The 18,558-nt window shown below is 46.7% G+C and overlaps 1 protein-coding gene across 1 annotated transcript in view; it reads right to left on the bottom strand.

Moving 5' to 3' along the window:
* Positions 1 to 18,558, bottom strand: part of ZNF185 (zinc finger protein 185 with LIM domain) — a 130,985-nt gene that overhangs the window by 72,439 nt on the left and 39,988 nt on the right. Inside the window, exons 2-8 of the mRNA XM_073360542.1 lie at positions 11,424 to 11,502; positions 7,410 to 7,548; positions 6,092 to 6,166; positions 3,410 to 3,448; positions 2,450 to 2,521; positions 1,276 to 1,356; positions 545 to 625 (exon numbers count right to left, since the gene is read on the bottom strand). Coding sequence (XP_073216643.1) covers positions 545 to 625; positions 1,276 to 1,356; positions 2,450 to 2,521; positions 3,410 to 3,448; positions 6,092 to 6,166; positions 7,410 to 7,548; positions 11,424 to 11,448 — 512 coding nt within the window. The 5' untranslated portion in view covers positions 11,449 to 11,502. The remainder of the gene's footprint in view (positions 1 to 544; positions 626 to 1,275; positions 1,357 to 2,449; positions 2,522 to 3,409; positions 3,449 to 6,091; positions 6,167 to 7,409; positions 7,549 to 11,423; positions 11,503 to 18,558) is intronic.

The following is an 18,558-nucleotide window of genomic DNA, read 5'->3' as shown; positions in this document are numbered from 1 at the left end:
AGTGTCAGGAACTCTGATTGGCTGCTTCTGAGGCAGTGTTCCAGGAAGTCCTGCCTTACAGAGGAAGTGATGTGAAAGGTAGAGCTGGGCCTGAGCTATGGAAGTTCAGATCTGGATTTAGATCCAAATGCAAAAATGTCCAGACTTAGAATTCTGGAGCTCGGGTCTGGCTACAGAAAACAGCTTGCTCACTTTACTCCCAGGATATTTCTAAGTCTTTACACCATTTTTTCCATCCAGTCACATAAACTGTATGTAGCTGATGGGTTCCCCTCCACCTCTCACTCTCTAGGAAATTAATTGGGCCGTGCTGTCATTTTGAATCACGTCAGGCTTTTAATTATATTTTGTTAGGAGCCCAGAGGCCTGGGGGCATTGATGCTCTCTCTATAGAAATGCATTATTATTCTGACTGGCTCAGCTAAAGTTTTCATAAACCTGACCCACATGATGCTGGTAGATAAGATGAAAAGATACTTTCTGTTGTGTCCTTTGAATCCCCACAACCCCTGCATGGAAAGATATTGACTGCAGCAGTTTGTACCTCTTCTTATGTTCATCTGGGGAAAAAGCTGGTTTCTCTTCATCTGAGTCCACTGATATTTGCCTGACATTGAATGGAGCCCTGAATCCAAGAGAAGGGGAGAGCTATGTTAATGGCTTTGTTTTCATACCTAGTCATAAAAGCATTTAAAGCAATGGGCGCTGAATAACAGACTTTGGAGCAGCCTTAGCCAGGTGAGCACAGATGATGAGATGACTTAAGTGTAGACGTCAGTGCAGCACCTAAAGGAGGGCACTGGAATCCTCACCCTCATTTATGGGAGAGGCACTTTTATTTTCCATGCACCATGGTGAAAACATATCCCTGTCCAGGTTTTCTGATTTACAGGGCTTAAGCAGATGATAATGCTGAATGCTCAGCCAGAACCTGCTTTGATCAGAAAAGTCAGGAAGTGGCCTGGCAGCAGGCCCAGACACGAGATTTCTGTATTTCTTGCTTTCAGACAGGCCACAGATACAGCAAAGCAAGCACCACTTGTGGTAGTTTGGAGGCTTCTGGCTCCTGTCCCAACTGGATTTACTAAGGACAAAATTCACCCCATGCAGAAGGAAGCTCCACGCAGTAACTTCTTTTAAAATGAAGGGCAATGGAATGCTCAGCAAGCCGAGAGATCAGCCTGGCTGAGCAGGTGGCTCCATCACGCAGGCGATTGCACCAGGCGAGGCCCTGCAGTTCGATGAGCAGTGCATTGCTCCTCTCAGTACACTCACAGTTTCTTATAATCCTCAGTTGTCATCTTGTATCCGGAGGAGAAGCGGGGGAGGCTGGAACTCTTAGCCTGAGCTGCAGCACTGCAGATAACACACAGTCACTTCCATTAATGTGGCACTTGTGACCTCTTGCCCTCCCGCCAGCCTCCCTCCCATGCAGATTCAAGAATGTTTCACAAGAGAAGGGTAAAAAGGATGACCTAATGGATCATGCTGATTACTTTAGCCAAAGTATGGCCAGCACATTGTCCTTGTGAGCTGTCCTGGGCTGAGATATGAGGGCCCAGTAGTTTCCCAAGGGCTCCTGAAAACTGTCATTACTGGGTTTGGAATCCCCCTCCATCACACAACCCTATCTTGTTACAAGGAGAGAGAGACACACATCTTGTAAAACTGCTCTCTCTAGCATCATCCACTGGACCTTAAAGGGGGAAATGCATGGGTGTGCCAAGGTGGCAAAGAAGCCGTAAATCATCCTGCCACGGGGAAGACTCAGGATTGGCTATGCTAGCTTGCAACTCTCCACCCCACAAGTACTCCTGATGCCAGGGCCGTGTAATGCTAGTGGCAAGTTGGGGGTGACCACCATCCACTCCAGGTTTCAAAAATAAACAACAACATCATCATTGTTATAAAATGTTTTTGTTATTTTTGTGATTAGGTTTGTTACAATGATTATTGAATGAAACCAGCATGGACATTTTCTCAAGGTTCCTACCCACTCCAAAAAGCTCTAATCAGCACATGATTTCTGGGCCAAGCTATCCCAAGATAAAAAATGAGGGCACACCCAGAACACTCCCACTTCCGGCTGCCTTCTCAGACAACGTCCGGCTGCCTTCTCAGAGGTCAATGGGGGGCCAAGCTGAACCTTTCCACTATGCACCACAACTGGTTCAGTTTAAAGATGGCATGAAGCCACAGAATTGGAATCTGAGTTTGGAGTTTTGAATGTGCTTCAAGTGCAGCGGGTTGGGTCCAAGTCTCTCTCTAGTTTGTTAGAAGCTTCATCATCTCTGGATTCTGGATTGTGGTTGGAGTAGCTCTGCCAGAGTTTAATGGAGATCTGTGGGACTCTACAGGCACTGTATGAAATCAAAGACTGGGCACCAGTGTATGCAGAATATTCCAAAACCCCAAGTAGGTCTTGTATGAAGAATAGGATCAGACAAACCTTTTCTGCGTGCCATTGGAATAGAAGGTGCTCTCGGGCGACGTCTTTTCAATAGTCCTGGTGAACACACCCCTATAGGAAGAGGAGAACTGTAGTTAGGTTCAGGGCCATCTTAGAACGAAGATTACAGAAAGGCTGAGGGAGACATCGAGAAAGGCCCTAGAGGAGAGAACCATGCTAAAGTGGACACCAAATCTCTTTCCATCAAATCTATTAAGCTGCAAATTTTCCTCATAGATTGCAGGGCTCTCATCACCTCCAGTACATTATGACTGTATAATCTCTGTCCATCACAATGGCATCTGTGTAGCTTGATGGGGACGCACTGCCCAGCCTCACATTCCATGGAAGCATGATGACTTTGTGACCCTTGAGTGTGTACCAGGATCCATCCAGCACCCAAAGGGTAATGGAATTGTGAGAGGACGTGAATACACCTAGCGTTTTGGCTAATGCAAGGGCCTATGTCTCATGTTGGGGGCAAGATGTTGGGTCAGAAAGAGATTCAACCATTCCATGGTTGTAGTCAACACTTAATCAGCTCCCACATGGACTCGGGAGTGTGGCAATACAGGATACATGATCCTCTGGCAGACCACAGAGGACCAAGTCCATTGCTGGTCAACATCTAGTGCTGCAATGGATGGTGAATCCCACAGTGCTCTGGGTTTCTAGTACACTCCTGTTTACAAGGGACTGGGGAGAGACTTTCTGACACCCCCACCAAGTGACTACCTTACTCCTCAGGCTATGAGATCTGATTTCCCATCACTGCCAGTGCTCTGCTTGTTAAGCACCCAAACATGTCTACCCACAGGGGGTCTCCACAGTCAGACACCACCATAACAGTGAAACCCAGGTGATATTGATATTTCACCCATTTTATCCTCTACTGTCTTAGCCTCTGTCACCTGCAGCCCCAGTGTTTCTAACTCCAGGGATGGGGCTCTTCATACCAACCTGATGAGGTAACCGGAGGTGGGCTTGGAACCTGGCAACCTACACAGTGAATAGAAATCAAAAACTCACAAGAAAGAAACAGGAGCAGCAATATCGATAGGGTACAAGGCTGTCAGTGCACCAGGGCTTCTGGTGCTGTTCAAAGCCACAATAGTGGAAATCCAGAGCCCCGTGATGCTATTTCACATTCCCATCCAAAGTTTATGTAGCCACTATTGTTTACAAATAGCTCCAAAGGAAATTTTTTACGCTATTTCAGGATGTGCTGTAAGGGGCTCTATCAGGAAACTGACTAATTCTTTAAAAAATTATGCTGACAGTCTATTTAATTCATGAAACAAAGATAAATCCACAGATGGAATATACGTGGATGGATAATGGATCAAACAAACATTGTCTCTCTTATAGAACAACATACATTATTACATTAACTTATTCAAATGTCCATCTGCAGAAGGGGCCTGCTGTTCAGCCAGCGAAGGCGTTTGGGGAAACACTCCCTTAGGGGAATAGGAAGGAAACATTGTCAGATAGGGTTAGAACCTGCAAATTGTGACATGCTAAAAGGACTGACATAAAAACCTGTGAAATATTGAATCAGAAATGTCTTTTTGACAGTGAAAGTAGGACAGGGACTGCAGGAGAAGCAGCATAAGAATGGCCACACTGGATTTTCAAAAGTGACTAGTCATTTGAGATGTTTCAATGTTTGGGTGCTCAACCTGACATACCTTAAAGGTTCTGATTTGTAGTGGCTGGGGCCCCGGTCCTCAAAGGTGCTTAGGCTCTTTCAGTGTGAGTTAGAAGCCTAAATACCTTTGAGGATCTGGGCTTTGGTGAAAGTCTGGCCCCTTTTAACATATCTCAAGTTGGGCACCCAGAATCACTAGATGCTCTTGGAAATCTTGGCCTATTAATTATTTGTATTGCAGAAACATGTCAGAACCCCAGTCACTGACCAGGACGCCCATACTGGGCACTGTACAAACAGAACAAAAAGACAGTGGTCCTTGTTACCACTGGGTTTCTGAGCACCTTGCTCTCCCCCTTACCTCCGCTACAGCAGACTCCACTCCTCCCCTTTCACTGAGAGGTGAACATGCCCCCAAAGGCATCACATTGCCAATGTCACAGGAGTGTGCGTGGGGGGGCGGGAAGCAGGGGCACAGGCCCTCCAATCAATGAGGGCAAAGAACTCCTCTGGGGCCAGGGTGGGAAGACCAAGTTCCTCTGGCCCTGAGTCCACAGAGGGAGATCCAGATCCTACAGCTGCCAGTTGAGAGTGAACTCCACCAGCCATGGGGGGCAGGCATGGAGAGCAAGCTCCACCGGCCCTGGTGGGGAGAACCAGCTCCTCCGGCTGTGGGGGTGGGATGGGACACAGAAAATACCTATCCAAAAGCGGCCACATTTTTATTTCAGTGCACTCCCCTGCAATGTCACAAGTGTTGCTGTTATTATCTATTGTGCATCCTGCTTTACAGGAAGGCCGCAAGCAAAGGCCCTCCATGGAGAATCCTGCCGGCTAATGAGAGGAGGAATGCAACAAGAACAGACAAGAGGCCATGGAGGAGAAGGGGGAAGTGGCAGCAAACCACTCACAGGAGAGTTATTAATGAAAAATTCAGATCGGCAAGGACTGTCACTTTTCAGCAATGGGACTGCAGCCAGCAGGGGGCTCAAACATTCGGCTAACCAGTGCCCCATATTTTTATTTTCTTAGGATCCAAACAGCTGGACCCTTATGCCCAGGCACCACACTGGCACAGGGATCCCCCTGAATCCATAAGCTTGCAGAATCAGGGCCATCCAAAGCAGCGTGCCAGCACACAAATCCACCTGCACCTGTGAGCTTGCAGGCTTGGGGCCAGAGGTGGATTAAGGTTTCCTGGTGCCCTGGGCCAGAGCAAGTGCCCCTGCTCCCCCGCCCCTTCTGCCTGCAGTCCCATCCCTATTGCCCCTTCTGCCTGCCCATAGCCACACCACATTCTGCCCCTTTCCCCCACAGCCCCACCCCTGTTCCACCCACGGCAGTGAACAATTCCACCCCCCCACACACTGTGGCCCCGCAACCCATTTGCTCCTTTCTGCCTCCCTCCCCTGCCCCCCATGGCCCTAACATGAGAGAAGCTGTGTCCCCCGACCACAGCCCTGGGGCTGCAACAGGGAATGAGAGCTCTCCCAGCCCTGAGGCCACAGCAGGGAGTGAGAGCTCCTCCAGTCCCAGGGCCGCAGCGGGGGTCTGGGCGCTGGGGCTTCCCCCACCTGCCCCCTGCATGGTGCTTCTGTCAGGGCTCTGGGCTTCCGCCACCCTGCGGTAGATTTCTGCTAAGGGAGGGGCACCTATTTTTCCAGGGCCCCCCTAATTGGCCAGGGCCTCTGGGCACAGGCCCCATCAGCCCATTGGATAATCTGCCACTGATTGGGGCCATACATGGCACTACGGTGGCACATGGATCCATCCGCATGTATGAACTTGCAGGATTGGGGCCATGCTCTGTCCAAGATGAATGCTTGCAGAATGCTGTGCTGAGCACAATGGGTGCAGCTCTCCTCCAGTATTATGTTTTATAACCTAATAATACCAGGAGTGGGTGTGAGGAGACCTCGAAGAACCCCATGCCCAGGCAGCTGCAATGGCACTGCATATTTATACCATCCCAGCCAGAAGCCTTCAGTTACCTGTTACCGTGGGGTGTAACAGATGCTGAGGCTGGGGATCCCCCGTCAATCTTTCCAGACCTACATGGTAAGTGCCTGGTGGGGGGAAGGAATAGAATCACAATGGCAACAGTCCCATTCACACAATTCTCAACTTCTTTAGACATGCCAAATGTGACAGTTATGTGAGTAAAACACACCTCCAGTGCCAGCCCATGTGCATGGCACATCGTGGTGCCAGCGTGGCAATGTCGTGCTGCAGTCAGAGAGGACTTCACCCATGAAGGAAATCCCATGCAGGCAATGCTCCCTGAAGAACCACATTGCTGTCATCATACTCACCCAGCTCTTTCATCCACAGATCTCAAAGCACCTCACCATGAGGCAAGGAGCATTAGCCCCATTGCACAGATGGGGAAAGTGAAGCACAAAGAGTGGAAAGTGACTTGCTCAAAGTCACACAGCGAGTCTGTGGCAGACCCAGAACCCAGGTCTTCTGAATTACTCTGGTGCCCCACCCACTGGGATTGCACTGTCTGCCTCCCTATTTTGCTGCTGTTATTTAGAGAGCGCTCATGCTGCAGATGGTGCTTTATAAACTAGTAGGGAGCAAAGTCCCTGCCAGATAATCTACAGCATCCAAACTGGCATGGGGATGGAGCATCTTGTGGTCAGCTGCCAGTTTGCTGACACACTCAGGTTTCATCAGCACTGGGGAGGCTTGTTTAGAGAGGAGGGAGATTTTTTGTTTTGTTTTTCATTAAGCAGTTTAATAAAACTCTGGCTCTTTAAGTATCTGTAGTCCCAAGCTCCACCCAATGCACCTTGCAAGGGTAATGCCATGCCCCTGGGACCAGCAGGGGGTGGTGGAGAGCTAGTTGTGTTGGCTTTACAACTCTTAGGGTCCAGGATTCCCCAATGTGGGGCAACCTCCATCTGCCCACTTCAGGCAGCTTTGCAGCCCCTTTTTACCAGGTCAGCAATCACAGGGCCAGAGCATTGCGCAGGACTGGCTCCATGAGTTCAGCTGATCCTTTCCCATTTGCAGGTGGACATCTCCTCCTGGGGATTAAAAACTCCTCCAAGCTCCTGGGTTCATGGTTCTCTGGATAGGTCATTTCCATTTAACTATCAAAAATAAATACAAGCGATGCATCCATTTGATTGTGAGTTCATTGCCAGCCGCATGGCCTTGTGTCACCCTTAGGGAATGCCTGACGGTGATGGAGTTGTCCCATGACTCCACTGAGTTTGGGGAAGGAACTCTACCAAAATACCACAGAATTCTGGGAGGAAGGGGCAACAAGCTGGGGGTGGGTGAGACTGGTATCCTACTTACAATGAGCTTCTCTTCATCTCCTCCTCATTGTCTGAGTTTTGTGGGTAGATCCAGCTCTTATCCCCTTTTAGTGTGGTGCGTACCTTCATCTGCCTGATGATCTTCTTGCGATCTTCTTCACTAGGTGGAATAACATCCCCTGATATAGAACAAGAGGAGATGGTTTAGGGGATGTGTGGGACTGAGGGAATGGGCTTGTTGAATAAGGACAGAACTCCCACTACCAACAGACTCATTCAGGAGAGTAGTAATAGCTCGATAGCACTCATCACCATGCATTTTTGACAGGTTTCCATGCCCCGTTTGGGGCTTTTGTCCCACCTTAGAATCATAGAATCATAGAATATCAGGGTTGGAAGGGACCTCAGGAGGTCATCTAGTCCAACCCCCTGCTCAAAGCAGGACCGATCCCCAATTAAATCATCGCAGCCAGGGCTTTGTCAAGCCTGACCTTAAAAACTTCTAAGGAAGGAGATTCCACCACCTCCCTAGGTAACGCATTCCAGTGTTACCACCCTCCTAGTGAAAAAGTTTTTCCTAATATCCAACCTAAATCGCCCCCCACTACAACTTGAGACCGTTACTCCTTGTCCTGTCATCTGCTACCACTGAGATCTAGATCCATCTTCTTTGGAACTACCTTTCAGGTAGTTGAAAGCAGCTATCAAATTCCCTCTCATTCTTCTCTTCTGCAGACTAAACAATTCCAGTTCCCTCAGCCTCTCCTCATAAGTCATCTGTTCCAGTCCCCTAATCATTTTTGTTGCCCTTCCCACCCCCTTTCCGTTGGTGCCGAAGTTTGGTGCTGTTGGCCATTTTGAAAAAAAATTTTGTGTGCGTTTGAATGGGGGAGGTGTTGTGCTTGGATACATGGAGAGCAGTTTAAAGTTTGGTTAAGGTTTATCGAAAAAAGGGGATTGCGTAAGGAGAGCTGTTGTTAAAGGGCAGGTTATTAAAGAAAAGAGAGATGATGGGATGCTATAAAAGAATAGGTTTCAGAGTAGCAGCCGTGTTAATCTGTATTCGCAAAAAGAAAAGGAGTACTTGTGGTACCTTAGAGACTAACCAATTTATTTGAGCATAAGCTTTCGTGAGCTACAGCTCACTTCATCGGATGCATTCAGTGGAAAATACAGTGGGGAGATTTATATACATAGAGAACATGAAACAATGGGTGTTACCATACACACTGTAAAGAGAGTGATCACTTAAGGTGAGCTATTACCAGCAGGAGAGCGGGGGAGAAAAAACCTTTTGTAGTGATAATCAAGGTGGGCCATTTCCAGCAGTTGACAAGAACGTCTGCGGAACAATGGGGGGGGGAATAAACACGGGGAAATAGTTTTACTTTGTGTAATGACCCATCCACTCCCAGTCTCTCTTCAAGCCTAAGTTAATTGTATCCAGTTTGCAAATTAATTCCAATTCAGCAGTCTCTCGTTGGAGTCTGTTTTTGAAGTTTTTTTGTTGAAGAATTGCAACTTTAGGTCTGTAATCGAGTGACCAAAGAGATTGAAGTGTTCTCCAACTGGTTTTTGAATGTTATAATTCTTGATGTCTGATTTGTGTCCATTTATTCTTTTACATAGAGACTGTCCAGTTTGATCAATGTACATGGCAGAGGGGCATTGCTGAGGGGCACATGTACATGGCAGAGGGGCACATGATGGCATATATCACACTGGTAGATGTGCAGGTGAAAGACCCTCTGATAGTGTGGCTGATGTGATTAGGCCCTATGATGGTGTCCCCTGAATAGATATGTGGACAGAGTTGGCAACTGGCTTTGTTGCAAGGATAGGTTCCTGGGTTAGTGGTTCTGTTGTGTGGTGTATGGTTGCTGGTGAGTATTTGCTTCAGGTTGGGGTGCTGGCTGTAAGCAAGGACTGACCTGTCTCCCAAGATCTGTGAGAGTGATGGGTCTACAAGCTATCCTGAAGGACGACCCATCACTCTCACAGACTTTCCTTTTCATCAACCCTAAACTTCTCTCGCTCTCGTCTCTCAGTGTATCACTGGGTATCACAGTGTATTCTATTCTTTTATAGCACCCCATCATCTCTTTTCTTTAATAACCTGCCCTTTAACAACAGCTCTCCTTACACAATCCCCTTTTTTCAATAAACCTTACCCAAACTTTAAACTGCTCTCCATGTATCCAAGCACAACACTTTCCCCATTCAAACGCGCACAAAAATTTTTTTCAAAATGACCGTCAGCGCTAAACTTCGGCGCCAACAGAAACAGGGTGGGAAGGCAGGACAAAAGCCCCAAACGGGGCATAGAAACCTGTCAAAAAATGCATGGTGATGAGTTCTAACGAGGTATTGTGGATAAATTGGAGAGAGTCCAGCGAAGGGCAACAAAAATGATTAGGGGACTGGAACACATGAATTATGAGGAGAGGCTGAGGGAGCTGGGATTGTTTAGCCTGCAGAAGAGAAGAATGAGGGGGGATTTGATAGCTGCTTTCAACTACCTGAAAGGGGGTTCCAAAGAGGATGGCTCTAGACTGTTCTCAATGGTAGCAGATGACAGAACGAGGAGTAATGGTCTCAAGTTGCAGTGGGGGAGGTTTAGATTGGATATTAGGAAAAACTTTTTCACTAAGAGGGTGGTGAAACACTGGAATGCGTTACCTAGGGAGGTGGTAGAATCTCCTTCCTTAGAGGTTTTTAAGGTCAGGCTTGACAAAGCCCTGGCTGGGATGATTTAACTGGGAATTGGTCCTGCTTTGAGCAGGGGGTTGGACTAGATGACCTTCAGGGGTCCCTTCCAACCCTGATATTCTATGATTCTATGATTCTATGAAAACATGACCTCTGAGAGAAGATTGAAAAAATTGGGTTTGTTTATTCTGGAGAAGAGAAGAGTGAGAGGGGACATGATAACAGTTTTCAAGTGCATAAAAGGTTGTTACAAGGAAGAGGGAGAAAAATTATTTTTCTTAACCTCTGAGGATAGGACAAGAAGCAGTGGGCTTAAATTGCAGCAAGGGCAGTTTAGGTTGGACATTAGGAAAAACTTCCTAACTGTCAGAGTGGTTGAGCACTGGAATAAATTGGCTGGGGAGGTTGTGGAATCTCCGTCATTGGGGATTTTTAGGAGCAGGTTGGACAAACACCTTTCAGGGATGGTCTAGATAATACTTCGTCCTGCCTTGAGTGCAGGGGACTGGACTAGATGACCTCTCGAGGTCTCTTCCAGTGCTATGATTGTGTGATTCTATAAGAGTGAGGGGGATTTAATAGCAGCCTTCAACTACCTGAAGGGGGGTTCCAAAGAGGATGGAGAGAGGCTGTCCTCAGTGGTGGCAGATGACAGAACAAGGAGCAATGGTCTCAAGTTGCAGTGGGGGAGGTCTAGGTTGGATATTCGGAAAAACTATTGCACTAGGAGGATGGTGAGGCACTGGAATGGCTTACCTAGGGAGGTGATGGAATCTCTATCCATAGGCCCAGCTTGACAAAGCCCAGGCTGAGATGATTTAGTTGGGGTTGGTCCTGCTTTGAGCGGGGGTTGAACTAGATGACCTCCTGAGGTCTCTTCCAACCCTAATCTTCTCTGAATCTATGATTATTTTTAATATGGACCCTCAGATTCTGGAGAAGGGGCGGATTCTGTTGTTGAGTCGTGGGATACATGTTGCCCCAATAAGAATTTTATACACTCCTTCTGTGTCAGCCAGGATAATAGAGGATTGCTTACATTTTTGTTTTGTTCACCCTGAAATGCATTGGAGGTTACTATTTTTCCACCTTTCTCGACCTTTGTGGGCATTACAGTTCAACCCCAGTGAAATATCAAACACACAGAATTCTGTGGAAAGTAAATACATAAATACATACATAAATACATGACAATCTCTTGAGTAATGCTGAGAGGAAAGAGTAGGACCAATGAATTTTCAGACATCATACACTGGAATGGGGGAAATTACAGATATTCAAGTTCATCTAAGAGAGCAAATAGTATGATCTTAAGGAAGGCGAGGGCGGGGGCAAGATAAATTACCTTTGCTGACACCAAGAGACATCATGGTTCTCTCAAATTTTCTTCTACTTTGGTTCCCAGTTCAAGGCAATGGGTCCACCTGAAAAAATGAAAAAGGGGGAAAAACCCAAATTATTGCTCCAGTTATAAATGGTTTCCAGACAGGATCTGGGTGAGTGTGTGAATTACATATCACAGCAATATCACACTGGGAGAAATGAGAGACAGGAAGGTCTATTTTCCTGTCTATTTTATTTCATCTTCTTGGCCAACTGGAGTCTTTCCCATCACTGTTCTCATGGATCCATGTGAAAAGGCGTTCAGAATTAAGGGATCATAGCAATGTCGGTCTGGAAAGGACCTTGAGAGGTCATCTAGTCCATCCTCCTGTGCTGAGGCAGGACCAAGATGGGTAAACCCCACTTGGATTCATGCTCAGGTCCATAGTCTAGTCATGGCAGACATGCCTATCCAGGATCAGTGGAGGAAGAGGCATTTCAGGGTCATATGCCTGGAACCATTCAGACACAACAGACAACAAGACACATATTGATGTTGATATAAAACTGACATTCTTTTAAAGCAACATCACATTTCCAGGCAGAACTGACAATTCCTGTTCCCTGCCTAATGACCTCACAAGCAGATAGCAAGCTGTAGTAACCTTAGCCTATAGATACACACACATATTCTTGTCTCTTTTACAAGTGTGTAAATGACTTAATGACTGACAATTAATAGTCTCTTTCATCCAAAGATCTATAGTCTCTACAGGCTGATATGCAAGGACTTCTTCTTCTTCTTGTATAGCAGGAAGTACTGTCATGTTTTGGGCCTTTCAGCAGCTTCTGTGGGGACATCATGACAGCTACAAAGCTATGGATCTATAGAACCTTAGTTATACCAGCTCTATTGTCCAGCAATGAAACGTGGCTGCTGAAGAGTGGCACACTGACATTTGCAATTTTCACCATCTTCATCATCTGCTCCATATTAAGGGACAAGATCAGCAACGAGAGTATTTGTAGCCAGACCCAGTAACCATCTCCATCAAAACTGGTTCGGGTTCAGTGGCTTTCTTGGTATGGACATATAATTACAATGGAAGACCAAAGAATTCCAAAGTGTATTTTACCAAGGAATGCTGTTACATGGCCAGAGTTCCCAGGGAAATCACAAGTTTCAGGATGCAGTAAGATTACCAATGATGGACATAACCCAAATATCCAGCCAGACCACTTGAAAGATCGAGCTAGAGATCAATCTCCATGGCACTCAGCCTGCAAGGATGCTATGTCCCTTTGGGATTTGCATGATGATGAGCTTCTACTTGGAGTGTAATCCTCTGCAGCAGTATTCTCTGAGGCATCTGAATTAGTCTGAACCAATGCACCAACTGGGAAGCTAGGAAGTATTTTGCTACTGGAAGTGTCACCTTTCCTATGAAATAAAACACCAAAGTCCTGGACATGAATGGTCATTGGACATACCATGCATTCTGAGTCAGACTCGGATTTGTGTGAGTGTCCTGGCCAAATTCCAATTTGGTTAATTGTACACTGCCTGTCTAAATCCCCTCTGAAAACATTACAAGAGAGAAGATTTTTTTTAGTTCTTGTCCTAAAGGCTTGTCCTGTGCCACTGCTTCTGACAGCTGTGTATTTCTCCCCAGAAGCAGCCATGTTTAAGCACCAGGCAAGTACTCTGTGTGTGTGCAGTCTGTAAGTGCTTGGGAATCTTCAAGATGCTGCATGACTATAAAGTTAAGTTATTATTACCTGTGGGTGGCTTGTTTCTGAAATATTGCATAGAAACCATGCTCCCATTAAAAATGCCTAGTCCTAATCTCACGGCATCACTGCTTGGCGAAGTCCTTGCCCTTTGCTTGGCACATGGGAAGCTAAAATAACCACCTCTGCTCTCTGCAGATCCAACTTCCCTCCTAGTTTGCACTGAATTCTGGAACACAACCAAAGTGCAATAAATTCAGGACAACTCCTGCTCTCAAATTCCATTCACTTGCTCAACCTCTCCCTTCTAGAATACTTGTTTAACTCCCACGGCATATAGACAGCCCTCTCCTGCCCCTATCCTTCCCAGACCAGCCCTGTTGAGGCCTTTCCACTCAGACTCACAAGGGGACAGAAGCAGAACAAGGACAATAATCCTATTATGGATGACCGTAAAGTATTTCAAATCTAATATTTAATATGCCAGATGCTCTGATGCATTTCTTTCTCCCTTCTAGTTGTTAACAAGTAATTTCCTATTCCTGCAGTAACAGTGTGGTATAAAACAACCCTGGAACAGGGACAAAGGGAAAAATGGTGGCAAGGAACTAGCCCAAGGGTAGGGCTAGTTGGGAATCTTTTGGATGAATCGTTTTTCATTGAAAGAGGCTAACTTGTCAAAACTAAAACTGTTCTTGAGTCAGAGTCAGGTTTGAGGAAAAAAGAAAAAAAGTTAAAATTGAAATGAAACATTTTGAAATTTTCAAAATAAAATGCTTCCATAGACCCAAACCAAAACATTTTTCAGTGTTTTAGATTGCAATTTTTTTTGTTGAGTTTTTGACTTTTCATCTTGATTTAAGACGAGAACAAATTTTGAACTCTTGAATATTTGAAGAAAACTGTTTTGCACCCAGCTCTACCCAATGGTCAGATGCTGCCCTTGATCCATGTTGAGTTAAAAGCAGTGTCAGCTACTCGAAAATGTTCTGCCTGATTTGACAGAATCAACATGCATCAATTTCATCAACAGCTTCAAAGGAAACCAGATAAGCAGGTACCCAGGCTGGCACTGCCAGTGAATTGTCAAGCTCCACAGGTTGGTTGGATCCCCAAGATGGTCTGCTAGCTAAAAAAATTTGTTTTGGTTCTCCTGAAACAGAATTTTTCTGGAAATCCCTCCTTGCAAAAAATATCATGTTTCTGAGTTTTTGTCCTGAAATGAAATTATTCGCAGGAAGCAATTTCCATTTCCTGGACAACTCTAGTGATAGCCTTAAAACAGAATTAATTTAGTGAAGTGTTTTTGAGAATCTGGAGTGTTGATACATACATAAGCTAGTGTAAATCAGAGGACAAATCATGCATTTAATACAGAGAAGCAGATCTTTCCATGGAATACAAATCAATTTTAGAATCATGCAAATTGGATTCATAAAAAGATCCAGCAAGATGAGATTCTGGGCTTGTGCAGCACAGGACTCACAGCCCAGGGGTGTGGGGTGCTATGGTGGTTTTAAGCCTCCTTTGCACCCTCCCAATCCTGGGCTGTTCTAGGGGCATCCTACCTGGACTGCAGTGCTACCTGAAATCTCCCAGCTGTGCCCTCACCCCCAGCGCATCCCTCCCATCATCACAGCCTCACATGCCCTATCCAAAGGCTCATGAAGGCATCCTCAGAGGGCAGCTTACAGTTGTCTTCTGCAGTGCTTGTACAGAGAGTCTTTTATGGCAGGTAATGGGGCCACAGCAGTGATAAGAATCTGAGCCCCAGAATTTTGCTTGGGACTCCTCCCTAGACACAGCTGGCACATCATCTAGCCACACTATTAGCCTCTTACTTACCCAACTTTATCTGACTTTAACAACACACCCCAAAATTAAAGGAGGTGCCAGTGGGCATCAAAGGATGTGTGAATAAATACACAGTTCTGATGCCTGAAACTGCACATTGGCCAACCCCTCTACCTGATCTGTCAGGCTTCTCTATCTTTCCATTCACATCAGTGTGGGAGAGTCCATCACAAATGGTTGTGCTCCACTGGTATTTCTGGCTCTGCAGACAGGTGTTTGGGCATGTTGATGGTGCTCATTAGGGCTGGCTCTGTGGGACTGGCAGTGGTTCCCACACATTGTTTTTCCAACCTTGACTCACACAGCAGCAGCCAGCCCTGCCCTTCCTTGACAGGCACGCTACGGCCTAATAAGGTACAAGCATGCTGAGTGTGGTGGTTCAGAGTCAGTGGCAGGCCAGTGCCTGGGAGAGCTGTCTCTAGAGCCTCAGTAAAGGGCCACACCACCCAAGTGCAGAATTCCAAGCAGATTTCCTAATGACATGTTGGAGATGATGAGATTTTTCTAAAGCAAAAAACCTATTGTAGGAGAGTGCATTGCAAGAAATGGGACAGTAAACACAAACAGGGCCTAGTACCAAACCCCACTCCTGGCCTGATGCAGACGTGGTCAGACAATGTTTCATTGACTACTGCAATCCACATAGGAAGAGCCTCCCAAGATAATTCTCAGCTATCAGGAGAACTCCAGGCTTTGTGGTGGGGGACAAGTTGACTATTTTTTAGTGTGGAATTTCTATCCTAGGAAGGCTATGACAAGGCACGGTTGGGGTTGTTAAGTATAAATGAGTCTTCTACCAGTGCCAGAGCACAATAGGATCCATGCAGTGCCTCAGCAGCACCTCAGACACACAAGTTACACAGCATCTCTAGATGTTAGAGTTTCTTGGCCTCCACAAGTCACTCCTGGGTAGAGTGCATCATGAGATGACAAAGACATGGGTCATAATGGCAAGCTCTATATCTGAGAGGAAGAGTTCTGCCTCCTTGCAAATTGAAGCTGAGTTGCACTTATGGCTGCTATTTGGAGATCTAGGTGTAGAGGTGAGTCCCGTATGCCTTGAAGCCTGTGCAGCTGTTTAACAATTGGGCCCTGACTCAGTAAGCACATGAGTAGTCGTGAAGCACATAACTTCAGTGAGTCTACACATATGCTTAAACACCTAGTTGAACAGGGGCCTTGGAGAGCAGATTCCCTTGGCATCTGAAGCTTACCATTGCATTGTTGAACATGGGGTGGTGTCACACCCCAATGGCCCCCTCTCCCTCAGGGAGTCTCCAGGGAAGGCAGATCAGCACTGTATGTGGCTAACACTGTTGCAAGCATCGCAAGGCATTTTGGGAAAGGTCAAAGGGAGTAAGGAGTGGAAGTTTCCTGTGCAGATCACGAGAGGCCAAGGCGGGGGGGGGGGGGGGAGAGAAAGAAGAAAAGAGCAGAGAATGAGTTATTTCAATACCTCAGCTAGCTCAAGCTGAAGATAAGACGCTGGCCCCAGCCAGCCCCAGGTTGCAGCTAAAAGCCAACGTTTGGCTGCAAGCCGAGAAAGACGGGGGCTTGAAAGTTGCCCGAGCAGCCATGAGAAAGAAAATCCAACTGCACAGACATGCACCTCAAGACAGCAAGGCCAGCGAAGAAGAAAACAAAGCCCAGGGCTGCAGAGTCTAAAAACACAGACAAGACAACAAGAGGGGGAACTGAGCCAGGCGTCCCTGAAGCCAAGATGTTTTGGGAAAGGGAAAGAGACCACAGAAAGCCGGTTTGGACTGGCACAAAGAGCACCAGGAATAAAGGTTGCAGAATGGAACACCCCCAAAGGAGCTCAGGACTTAAAACTCTCCTGAGAGCTGGAGCAATTCGGAGAGTACATCAGACAGTTGGATGGCCTGGGCCCAGGACAGCACTCCCGTCCACCTTCCCCCCCCACACACTCTTCTTCTGACATTACACCCAGACTTGGCCAGTCTGGGTCATGTGTGTGTGAGTATGAAAGTGGGTTAGGGCTTGGGGCATTAACGCTTTCTTTCTTCCCCGAGTGATGTGGGAGTGTTCCCAACACTCTCTGCTGTTATTTTATTATTTTATCAATAAAGTTTTAAAATTTAGACACTTGGTGTGCCTCGTCATCTCCTCCCCAAAAAGATCCTGTGGCCCCAGCCTGATCAACTGTGGCCCCAGGTAGATTGGTAATGAAAATCTGTCACAGTGGCTCTTCTCTTAAGTGGGACACTTCCAAGAGAATATATCACACCAGCACTCTGAGAGCTACTCTGGTTTTCTACCCAATTTCAGATCTACGGTAAGATTGACTTCAAGCTGAATCATCTCCAGAGGCCTCTATGGGCTAGGGCAGTGGCTTTCAATATTTCCAGACTACTGTATCCCTTTCAGGAATTTGATTTGTCTTGCGTACCCGCAAGTTTCACCTCACTTAAAAACTATTTGCTTACAAAATCAGACATAAAAGTGCAAAAGTGTCACAACACACTATTACTTTCTCATTTTTACCATATAATTATAAAATAACAACTAGAATATAAATATTGTACTTACATTTTAGTGTAAACAAATCAGTATAAACAAGTCATTGTCTGTATGAAATTTTAGTTTGTACTGACTTCGCTAGTGCTTTTTATGTAGCCTGTTGTAAAACGAGCCAAATATTTAGATAAGTTGATGTACCCACTGGAAGACCTCTGCGTAGCCCCAGTGGTATGTGTATCCCTGGTTGGGAACCACTGAGCTAGGGCGTGGTCTCCTCAGGTCCGTCTGTGCTTCTGCACCCACCGAGAATCAGATGCTCTGTGGGAACATTGTGAATGTTAGAGTCCATAGTGAAGCGGCCACATTGCCAGTTTTCTGCAGTAGGTTCACAAGGGAAATAGGCTTTTTCTTCAGGAGAAAAAAGGAGTCCCTGACTTGATTAATTTAGAGCACAACACAAGACTCACCATCCTTATCAATGGAGGCTAAAAAGTGGCCAACAACTTTTATCCTCTGCTTAGATATCATCCCCCAACATGATCACAGAAATATATCCTAACCAAGGGAGGGGCAGATCAGGAGATCCATAACTGGACAGAAATTATACTTCTTGTATTTAACACCTCAATACTATAGTAATTGGCACAATAGAGAAAGACACAGATCCAGGCCAAAAGTGGTGCCTAGGCACTGACTCAGTGGGTGCTCCAGGGCTGGAGCACCCACGGGGAAAATTTGGTGGGTGCAGAGCACCCACCGGCAGCTCCCCACCCGGCCCCAGCTCACCTCACCTCCGCCCCGCCTCCTCCCCTGAACGCACCACCCTGCTCTGCTTCTCCGCCCCCACCATCCCCCAGGTTTCCCGTGAATCAGCTGTTCATGCGGGAAGCCTGGGAGGGCTGAGAAGCAAGCGGCGGCTTCACACTCAGGCCCAGAGAGGTGGAGGCGAAGCGGGGCGGAGCTGGGGCAAGGGGGTGCGAGGAGGGCCACCCGCGCCACAGCAGGTAAACTGGGGGGGGGCTCAGAGGAACCGCTCCCCGCCTCAGTTCACCTCCACCTCCCTGGGCCTGAGCGCAAAGCCACCTCTCGCT

The sequence above is a fragment of the Lepidochelys kempii genome, chromosome 9, assembly GCF_965140265.1.
Source record: "Lepidochelys kempii isolate rLepKem1 chromosome 9, rLepKem1.hap2, whole genome shotgun sequence".
NCBI classification, from domain to species: domain Eukaryota; kingdom Metazoa; phylum Chordata; order Testudines; family Cheloniidae; genus Lepidochelys; species Lepidochelys kempii.
Note: the sequence above shows the minus strand (reverse complement) of the source record. Positions and strands in the feature narration are given on the sequence as shown.